This window comes from Phocoena phocoena, chromosome 1 (genome assembly GCF_963924675.1).
Source record: "Phocoena phocoena chromosome 1, mPhoPho1.1, whole genome shotgun sequence".
NCBI classification, from domain to species: domain Eukaryota; kingdom Metazoa; phylum Chordata; class Mammalia; order Artiodactyla; family Phocoenidae; genus Phocoena; species Phocoena phocoena.
This window is the reverse complement of record NC_089219.1, coordinates 117,390,268-117,401,410: the sequence shown is the minus strand read 5'-3', so window position 1 is coordinate 117,401,410 and position 11,143 is coordinate 117,390,268. Positions and strand designations below refer to the sequence as shown.

Here is an 11,143-nt window from a genome sequence, read left to right as displayed (position 1 = left end):
GGGGTCATGGGAACCTCTGACTTACAGCTGATTGATCAGAAGCACAAGTAACAACCTGGACATGCAATTGGCATCTGAAGGGTAGGGGGGCAGGCAGTCTTGTGGGACTGAGCCCTTAACCTGTGGGATCTGATCCTATCTCCAGGTAGATAGCATTAGAATTGAGCTAAATTATAGAACACCCAGCTGGTGTCATGGAATTACCTGATGTGGGGAAAACCCCCTTGTCTGGTGTCAGAAGTGTTGTTAATGAGACAGTAGTGTGAGAGTAAAGGAGAAACACAGGAGGACTGGAGTTTTTCCTAATATAGAGCAACAATGAAACTATCTAGGAATCTCTTAATCAGTCACTCCCCCCACCAGCCCCCATTGCTTTCCCCTAGCACCTAACTTGAGGCAAATCCTTTATTTTTAGTTAATATCTGTATATGATAATCAGGGCTTATTCTATTGATACTTCTCACATACTACCTAATCTACCTCACATATCTAATCTCTCATTGTTATCTGTACTATATTTACAGGGTTGCCAAGAAATCTGGAAACATAAATGAATACATATTAATGGTTTGTTGGTATTATATTTCAATACAGAACAAAATAGTATCTTTTCCCAGACTTTATGGCCACTGTGTATATCATCAAAGCACATAGCTATCACATAACTACACTCTTTCCATTAAAACCATCGTTTATTCTTGGATATTCAAGTAAACATAAATTTAATTCTCTCCACTAGTGAGAGATACTGATGTCTCCTCAGTAACTGTGGTTGTCTACAGCTTGTTCTCTAGATTCCTCAGGAAGTGTTCTTATCAACAATATTCTTCTTTTATGGGGTATGGGAGGGGAGACATAATAGCAGTCTCCAATAGAGGGAGCCTTAGGTTCCTCCAAGGAAAGAAAATAGGATAAAAAATTTGTAATATATAGAGAAATTTTGAAATAGTGTCTATATATGCAGCCATCCATTTCTTCAGTGCTTACTGTGTACAGAACTGTCTTCAGTTCCTATAAAGGAATACAGAAAACAGGGGGGTGTAAAGTTCAAAGTTGGTCCAGTAGCTTGGTTGTATAAGATCCTGTTAACTCAGGAAAACAGGCAAAAGCCAGGTCTCCAATCCAAGACCCACTACCACCTGCCCCAGTGAACTAGTATGCAGGGTACTTTGGAACTATCTGGAAGAAAACATGGAGAGCTGTTGGTCAAACTATGTAATAGATGAGATGCTCAAGTTTTTACTAATGAGGTTACTAATGATTTTTCTGGTTTTAAAATTGCCATGGGGGGGAATTCTCTGGCGGTCAAGGGGTTAGGACTCTGCGCTTTCACTGCCGAGGACCTGGGTTCATTCCCTGGTTGGGGAACTAAGATCCTGTAAGCTGCATGGTGAAAAAGAAAAAAAAATTGCCATGGGAAGAAAAATACATTGAAAGTTCAGGTTGCTAACTTTTGGCTATTATAAATTAGAAATCACTAAATGAGGTAGTTTACCTAACAACGCAGATTTTTGAGGGAGAAGTTGCTGTGAATCTCTTTAATGTCTGGGAAGAGATGTGGGATAAAAGCAAACTTGGAGATCTCATCAATCTATCAAGGCTTCAAGTTCTGCCAGAGAACTCTTGATACATGGCTGGAGGGGATATAACCTCTAGAAGGCAATATGGCAGTATCTATCAAACTGCACATATCCTTTGACTTCACAATTTCATTTCTATAAACTTGTCTTACAAATATACTCACACAATGCAAAACAACACATGCAGAAGGTTATCCATTGCTGCACTATGATAGCAAAAGTTTAAAAACAAACTAAATGTTCAACAATAGGGAACTGATTATAATACATCATTAATGTATACTATGCAGCTATAAAAAAAGCAAGGAAGCTCTTTATGCACTAATATTTAATGATATTCAAAATATATTTTTTAATCTTAAAATGAAAGTAGTATGTTATGCTACAATTTGTGTAAAATGTAATGGTGATGAATAAAATATATATTTCTATTTATTATATCTATTCTTGAATATGCACAAAACCTTGGAAAACTGATAACTGATTGTGGGAAAGTTATTACCTATTTTTAAAAAGAAGATCCACTGGTTCAAAGCAAAAGCTTTACCTTCTATGGTCTCTTTCCGCTTAAACTGACCAGCATTCTTTTTGTTCTTCCCATTCCCTCCTATTGTAAGACTCTTACTAGGTTGCAAGAAAGGTACAAGTCCAAGTAATCTCAGGATGGAGGCTGTCAATGAGGAAGCAATCATACTGGCTGACTTGCAGAGAAATAAGAACAAGGCATTGCTGAGAACAATGAGATGGAGAAAAAAAAAAATCCCTCTTCTTGGTCATGTTCTATCTTCCAGATTCTAGTATCCTTTAAGGCCCAAACTATACTTCCGACTTTGGGAATCTGTTATAAATATCCCATAACTTTACAATAAATTCCCCCCTTTTCTGTTCCAGGTAACCTGAATAGGTACTTCTTTTTACTGGGCAGTCTCGAGCTAATACTAATGCTAAAATTATTGAACACTCACTATGCATCACGTACCCTACTAGGCACGTTACATATGTTTAACACTCAAAACTCAGATTATCCGCGTTTCACACCACAAGGGTTCTCAGACCCAGAAAGACCAAGTAACTTGTCCAAGGTCACACATTTAGGCAGAACCAGAAGTTAATCCAGGCAATCTGACTCCAGTGCTCAGGTTGGTAGTTGCCCTCAATTAGGTAGTTTATACACTTCCTATAGACACAAAGTAAACTTGTAGTCCAATGGCAGATGATCTCAACCCAAAAAAAAGATTTCCTAATGGTCTAATTTCAGGCATCAGAGAACTGAATCAAATGATGAAAATATCGTGAGGCATATTTTTTGAGTGGGGCCTTTATGAGCCCTTCCAACTTTGAAAGAGTTAAATCTGGTTCGATGAAAGAACAACAGCTGTACCTAAAGTCAACCAGTCAATCTGAAGAAAGGCTAATATTCAATACAATTTTGTTAGAAGCTCGAAATTGCCTGTTACTATTTATATTAAATTTCCTAGTGTCTGTGAAATTCTAATTGGAGAATTCACACAGGACCCAGCCAGGATTGAACCATGGATTTTAAAAAGACACAAATAACCTAAAATGGTCACCTCTACCTGCAGAACAATGGGTTAGAGGATCCAGAAACAGACCCAAATATATTAGGGAATACAATAAAGGTGGCAATTCAAATCAGTAGGGAAAAGATGGCTTATTCAATAAATGATGCCAAGACAACTAGTTAGGTATCTGGAGATTGACTTCAGTTTAGTCACCAAAATAAATTCCAACAGAATAAAAATTTAAATATAAAAACTGAAACCAGGGGTGAATTATTTTTCAAATATTGGAATTTACAAAAAGCCTTCAAAGTATAAGATCCAGAAGTACAGAAAGAAAAGGGTGATAAGTTGGACTACATAAATTTAAATGACAAACTGGGGGAAAATGTTTGCAACATAACTGACAAAAGGGCTGATTTCCTTAATACATAAAGTTCAAATAGATTAATAAAAGTGATCAACAGCTCAATAACAAATGGCAAAAAACATGAAAGGCTATTTTCAGGGGGGAAAAAAAACATAAAGAAAAAACCTTGTAATTAAAGAAAGTTTAAAACAAGGATACACCATGTTTCACCTACAGCTTAAGAAGCAATACAGTGTAATGGTTAAAACTGATCACTCGGGCTTCCCTGGTGGCGCAGTGGTTGAGCGTCCGCCTGCCGATGCAGGGGACACGGGTTCGTGCCCCGGTCCGGGAAGATCCCACATGCCGCGGAGCGGCTGGGCCCGTGAGCCATGGCCGCTAAGCCTGCGCGTCCGGGGCCTGTGCTCCGCAATGGGAGAGGCCACAACAGTGAGAGGCCCGTGTACCGCAAAAAAAAAAAAAAACTGATCACTCAAAAAAAAAAAAAAAAACTGATCACTCTAGAGTCAGAATACTTGGGATTAAATACTGGTTCTACCCCTTACTGTGCATGCCCCAGTTTCCTAGGCTGGGGTTCTTGTGAGAACCAAATGAGAAAATATAATAAAAAGCAATTAGGACTGCGCCTGGCATATAGTAACTACATTAGTTTTTATTATTAGATTGACAAAAACAGGAAAAACATTGGTAAGGGAGTGGAGAACTAAGCACTCTCATACACCGTTGGCAGATGTATAAACTGGTACAATGTCTCTGAGTGGCAATTTGACATTGTCTACTAATGTTCTAAATTCATAAACCCTTTGACTTTACACTTCACTTTTAGAAATTTATCCTACTAATCACATATGTTCCTAAAGATATATACACATATTTCTCTCTATATATCTTTATATTCATAAAGATATATATGTAGATATAGATTTTCATTGCAGCAATGTATGTAACAGCAAAAGTCTGGAAATAACCTAAATGGTCATCCAAATGAGACTAAATACATGATGGTACACCCTAAAATGAAATAATATACTATCATGAAAAAAAAAATCCCCAAGATAGTCAAAAAAGCAAATCACAAAACAGTGTGAACGGCTTGCTCCCATTAATCTTAGAATGTATAGAATATTTCTGGAAGGAGACACAAGAAAATAATAACAGTAGTTGCCTCTGAGGAGCAAGACTGGGAGTTGAAGTCAAATGGAGATTTGCTTTTCAGTAAATACCTTTCCGTAAACGTGAAATTTTTTTCCCGTGTACACTTTTTTCAATTAAACAAAAACTAGTTAATTAAAAAAATAAAATTGAAGCCATCATATAACATTACATCTCTATCAGAAAAGCATACTAGCTAAAGACAGAAGTTCCAAGAGATATGATGCTTGCTTAAATATCACTGTGGCTTTAGGAACCAAAATGTTATCACTCTAGAGACTAATGAGAACCACAGGGACTAAGCACATGAGTCCCCTTTCCAGACCTCACATAAGCACATCTGTTAACTGCCAGAGTCTGTAAAACAAGAGCTGTTTTTTACCTCCATCTCTAGAAGTGTAGGAGTGTTCTTGTACTTGGTGTGTTGGTTGGGATGAGGACTTTGGAAGAAGGAAGGGAGAAGGGATTGACAATCATCCATTAAAATGCTCTCCTGGTTCTCAATGATCTATTTCTTTGGACAACTTATTTCTTAGTTTTTTCCTTTCATTTTAATGCCTTATGTATAAACTTTATAATTCAGAAAACACAATTCCACTTTCTCCCTAACAACCCAGTAGATGGTTCTGATAATACCATTCTAGATTAGTCTCAGAGAGGTTTCCTAGTCCAACAAATATTAGGTTTGTGTCATAGCACCACCACTAAATTTTCTAAATCTGATGCTTTCCACACTACAGCTTTCTTTCATCATCCCTGCTCAATCTCCTGGCACCAGCTCCTGATTCCACCTCATCCCAGCCAACATCAAGCACCTTTGTTTTTAGGCTCTGTGATTCTAGAGAGTGATGGAAGAGACAGGAGTCATTTAAGGACTAAGGACATGTTTTTCTTTCTGGGGACAAATCTGAATCAGCTGCTTTTAAAAACATCATTCCTGGATTTCCCTAGTGGCGCAGTGGTTAAGAATCCGCCTGCCAATGCAGGGGACACGGGTTCGAGCCCTGGTTCTGGGAAGATCCCACATGCCGCAGAGCAACTAAGCTTGTGCGCCACAACTACTGAGCCTGTGCTCTAAGAGAGCCCGTGAGCCACAACAACTAAATCCCACACGCCTAGAGCCCATGCTCTGCAACAAGAGAAGCCATCACAGTGAGAAGCCCGCACACCACAACGAAGAGTAGCTCCCGCTCGCCGCAACTAGAGAAAGCCCACACACAGCAACAAAGACCCAACGCAGCCAAAAATAAATAAATAAATTTATTTTTAAAATAAATAAAAACATCATTCCTTTGTTATTCTGAGAAAATGAAGTAGTGGACCCTGTAAACAGGGTCTTGGCAGTACTGAGTACCTACCATGGTATGACATTATCTAGATACTTTATTCACCTCACCTCATTTACCCTGTAGTTGTTCTATTATTTCCACAATACAAATGACTATAGAAATTCAGTGGAGGGACATCAGTTATTTAATGCCATACAGCTCCTATGTTCCTGTGTTTAGTAAGGACTCAAACCCCAGTGTCTGGCTCTAAAGTCTATGATACATTACACCACACTGCCCAATGAACACAGCTCTTGGGGCTCCATGGTTTGGTATGGTGGTTAAAGACCCCAGTCAAAGACAACCTGGAAGTTCTTAAGCAGGGGAAGTTATGCTAGAAAAAAGTCTGGGCCACTATTCAACCAATTTTCTCACATTTATTTACTCTGTCCCTCACATCTCTAAAATGAAAATGAACCTAAGTTTCAAGGGGAAAGATTGGGGGCAGTGTCAGCCAAGAAAGTGATTAACAAGAAGGAAAAGGCAGCCCCTGCTAATTAGGAGGTAGTCGAGGTCTGCCTTCTTGCGGTTGCCAGGCAACACAGGTAAACAGAGGAAGTGGCAGGATCATGGCCACTAACTACAGCGCCAACCAAGTAAGTACTCTTTTCCATTTCTTTAACGTTAAATGTTGCGTTCCAGATTCCACCTTTGGTCTGACCCCTCCCGTAGGATTCTGATGACTGAATATATGGCTGAGAGTGGGGTGAGAATATTTTTTTACCTCCTCAGCTCCTCAGGGGAGGGAGGGCCCAAGGACAAGAAATAGGTATCTCTGGGTTAAGTTTGTAGGCCCTAACCCAGAGGTCAGCAAACTTTTTCTGAAAAGGGCCAGAGAGTAAATATTTTAGGCTTTGTGAGTCGAGTGACAAAATCAGAGATATATACGTATGAGACAAAACACTTTTCCATAAAATTTTGCCAAAATTCAAAATACAGTAACTAAGTGCAATTTTTTGTAATATTAATGAAAAGCATGAAATTCTTATAGGATGAGAAAATATTTTGGTTAATTGGGGTACAAAGTTAGTGTTCCCCTTCATCAAATCAAGTGCAAATGTTCATCTATAAAAACAATTCTTAGCTTTCTCAGGCCATCCCAAAACAGACAGGAGGATGGATTTGGCCCAGGCCAGAGTTTGCTGACCGCTGGTCTAGACCAGCACTGCAATAAAAAGATAATGTGAGTCACAAATGTAACTTTAAAATTTCTAGTAGCTACGTGAAAAAAATTAAAAAGAAATAGTTAATTTTAATAATTTAGCCCCAAATATTATTTCCAACACTTAATATTTTAAGTTATAATCAGATGTTTCATTCGTTTTTGTACTAAGTCTTCAAAATCCATTGTATTTTATATAGTTGACCCTTGAACAAGGCAGGGATTAGGGTACAGATCCCCACACAGCTGAAAATCTACATATAACTTTAGAGTCGGCCCTCCATAACCAGTTCCACATCCACAGATTCAACCACCTACTGATCATGTAGTACTGTAATACATATTTATTGAAAAGTACATATTTATTTATTGTAAGTTAACCTGCACAGTTCAAACCCCTGTTGTTCAAGGGTCAACTGTACTTACAAAGCACCTCAATCTGGACTAGTCACATTTCCAACGCTCAACAGCCACATGTGGCTAGTGGCTCCATGTTGGACAGCACACAGATGAAACAAATCACATCCTCTCTAAAGTGAGTTAAAGCTTACTTAGCATGGTTGTTCATGCCTTTGGTCTTCAAATCTGAAGAACTGTGCCTGGCTATCATTTCCTGGGCTTGGGGCCTTTGAGTCTCATAGGGATTCTCATCTTTTTCTCCACAGTATGAAAAAGCTTTCTCACCCAAGTATCTGCAGAACTGGTCTCTCGCCAAGCCAACAAAAGAGGTATTCCACATTCAGCACACCACAATGCCAGTTTCTGGTTCTTTATGTCACACTGTGTAATTCACTGGTACCTAACTTCTTTCAGCCTTCTTGGAATTCCCACATCCTCCTCTCCCTCAGTCCTTAATTCAAGCCCTTCAGATACTTTCTTCTACTTTTCCACTCCATGTTCACAAGCACTTCTGTCCCCACCTCTACCCCAGAGGATTTCTTCCCATGAAGGCTACACTCAGATTATCGCCAATGATCGTGGTCATCTGTTGCCTTCAGTGCCCCGTTCCGAGGTGAGATACTCATCTCCATTCTCATCTTGAAAGGTAAAGAACTGAGGCACAGAACTGGAGTTACAGAGCAGGGAGACTTGCAATCTCCTGCAGCTACTATTTAGAAAATTAAAGTGCAATCTAATTCACGTTGTAACACGAGTGCCCCCAAACTTCCAGCCAGCTTATCCAACAGAACAGGGTCGTGTTTAACACCCAGAATTCCTTAAGCGGATGAATGATCTGTATAAAATGAACACCTTCAGGTGATAACATTTATGCAGTGGGTACGCTGCCAAACTTAACCTAAGGATGTGGAATTTAAGCCAGCAGAGATAAGCAGATGAAAAAATTAGGGTAGCCTAAATGAGAGAGGGGGAAAAGGAAGAGTGGGGAAATTATGCTTTCATTCTTGTTTCATGACCATGCATTCCCAAAGGTAAAGGATGGAAATAAGACAAACGGCCCACCAATAGGTCAGTTACTGGGAGTGAGAAGCCCTGTTGAGGAATCCCATTTTTCCTTTTAGGCAAGTCCTTGGGGTTCCTTCATGGGCACCTGGCAAATGCCTCTGAAGGTACCCCCTGCTCGGGTGACCCTGACCTCCCGTACAGCTGCTGGTGCTGCCTCCCTTACCAAATGGATACAGAAAAATCCTGATTTACTCAAGGCCTCCAATGGGCTACATCCTGAAATCTTAGGCAAGGTATCTATCTGTTCCTCCCATCTAACTTCAGTCCTGTTGTCTTCACTTCTTTTCAATCTCAAAAATGCCTAATGTTATACTACCACAATCCCAGCAGGGGGCTAACCAATTCTGTCTTACCCTATCTAGTCCTTAAACAACCTCTGAGGCCTGAAGGGATAAGCTAAGGGGATCTTATCCATACCCTCCCACTCACACCCTGTCCACACAGTACAGAATGAGCTGATCTCAAGGGGAAGTTAACAGTATCAAATTTAACTCTTCTTATTTGAAACCTGACCTTTTGTTCATGGAATGGGGAGAAAGGGATCTAGAATTCTGAGATGGATTGGGAATGACCTAGGCCTAACCTGAAACATAACTGTCTCTTCTATTCCACCCCTGACAGCCCCATGATCCAGACAGTCAGAAGAAACTTGGGAAGTCTATCACACAGACTGTACAGCAAGCAGCACCATGTGCAACCATAATCCCAAGCTCCCCAGCACCAAATCTCAATTCCCTAGATCAACTCCAAAGCTCACACCCCCCTGAAGGTCACACTCCAGGTCCCCAAAGCCCACCCAACTCTCCAAAGAGTCCACCTGGAAGCCCATGTAAGCTAGAACACTGTGCAGGTCCTAATTTAGCTGAGGTCCAGAAATGCAAACCTGGAACTCCATAAGGGACTAAGGGACCACACTGAGAAAACCTGTCTAGAGATTGAGTGATGTAAGCAAGACCCCCCAGTCAGGGAAATTATGGATGGGAATAAAGGCAAATTTGGAAAATAAACATTGTTTGTTGAATCTTTTACTGATTTGGATTTTTCCCTCCTGCTATATCTGCCTCTTTTAACCCATAACTAGGAGAAGGGTTGGAGGAAATAGAGCAGGGAAAAGAACATGACAGTGGCTTGGGGGTAGAACACATTTTTACAAGGACTGAGTCATTTCCAGAAATGACCAGGAGGAAGTTGTTCTGAATCACAGCAAAAGAAACCTCAAATAACCAGTCTGTCACCCCTACTCGCTCACTTTTCATCCTGAGCATGAACTACAACTTCAAAGTCAGAAGTACAATCATTTAGAGTGTGTATATGTGCATTTGGAGAAGGTGGGAAAGAAAAGGTACAGGAAGCCAGAGTAGAAGACACAATCCTTGTCTAACACTTCATTATCTGATGACAGAACACACAGGGAAAGCAAATTAGAGTTATAAAAGCAAAACTCAAGCAAAAATACAAATATAATTTGAAAACTGAAGATAAAGAAGTGATTAGAAGACAGAGAAGAGAAATAAAGGGAGACAACAAGTAGAAATTTAGGACAGAATAACATACATGATGACCACACTGCCACTCCCCTCACCCCAATCACCTGAATGATAAGAAGCCACCAAAAAAGTCCCTTATCTATTTCCCAGCCTCCAATTTCTGTTTATCATTATCCCCATTCTGCATCTTCCTGGCACTGGCGGTTAAATTTAATGCCCTTGCCAAACCTTTCCCAGTTCCATTGCCCAATTGTTCCCTCATGAACATGTATGCCTAACTCCAAGGACAAGTACAGAGGACATTTGTATATGCTGGAGGAAGGCTACAAAGACTTCCCAGGGCCAGTGTAGCAAAAAGGGAGAAGTGATCATCACTTAAAGCCAAAGACTACTTGGGAGCTGGGATGAAGACTGTTGAGGCAACTAAATAAGGTCTTCCTCTCTAACTGACACCAATTACAGCCACTGTTACTTCTCTCCAACCCACAGCTTTAACTGGTTGGCAAAAAACTCAAGAGTGATAGACAAGATAGACCTGTCACCCCAGAGTTTCCAAATACTATCAAAACAGCACTCCTGTCAAGGCAGTTAGGGACCCAAAAGCCTGGCCTACATGGATTATAAAAAGTAGCAAGTTTTCTCATTAAACTATAAATGTTTGCCAGGTTTCCAACAATCTCCCCTTTCTAACCTCTACTCTCCTTTCTCCCCAAATGGAATACTTAGTTCATATTCATAGTCCGTTGGCTGTCCCCTCCATTGTTCCACTGGATCATAATTTGCTGAACTGTACCTTAAGGCTTATAATAATCAGTTCTCAGTGGGATTTTGGAGCCTGTAATAACCAAAAAGCTCTCCACATGCTTAACTTCCTCTCTCTTGCTCCTTCCTTCTCTGAGGTTTCGGCAAAATGTTAAATCCATGGCTACTTGCATTTGATTCCCTGAAAATTTTTCCAGTGGTCACTTGTAGGACAAACTGTTTCCCTCCTGAGAAAGGTCAGATTGGGGGATGTAATCGCCTGAGACCAGAGGGAGGGGGAGGAAATTGGCTCCTCCCCAATCACCATTGTCTTGGTTT

General features: G+C 40.2%; 1 protein-coding gene across 1 annotated transcript; it reads left to right on the top strand.

Annotated features, from left to right (window-relative positions):
• Positions 1-6,519: 6,519 nt before the first annotated feature.
• Positions 6,520-9,473, top strand: CFAP126 (cilia and flagella associated protein 126). Its single transcript, XM_065899672.1, has 5 exons — positions 6,520-6,546; positions 7,778-7,840; positions 8,044-8,124; positions 8,633-8,809; positions 9,198-9,473. Exons 1-5 carry the CDS (start codon positions 6,520-6,522, stop codon positions 9,471-9,473), a joined length of 624 nt encoding a protein of 207 aa, XP_065755744.1.
• Positions 9,474-11,143: the final 1,670 nt, after the last annotated feature.

Coding starts and splice junctions, on each gene's coding strand:
- CFAP126 (XM_065899672.1), top strand. CDS start 6,520: ATGGCCACTAACTACAGCGCCAACCAA. Junction 6,547..7,777: donor CTAACTACAGCGCCAACCAA/GTAAGTACTCTT, acceptor TTTTCTCCACAG/TATGAAAAAGCTTTCTCACC. Junction 8,125..8,632: donor CTTCAGTGCCCCGTTCCGAG/GTGAGATACTCA, acceptor TTTTCCTTTTAG/GCAAGTCCTTGGGGTTCCTT.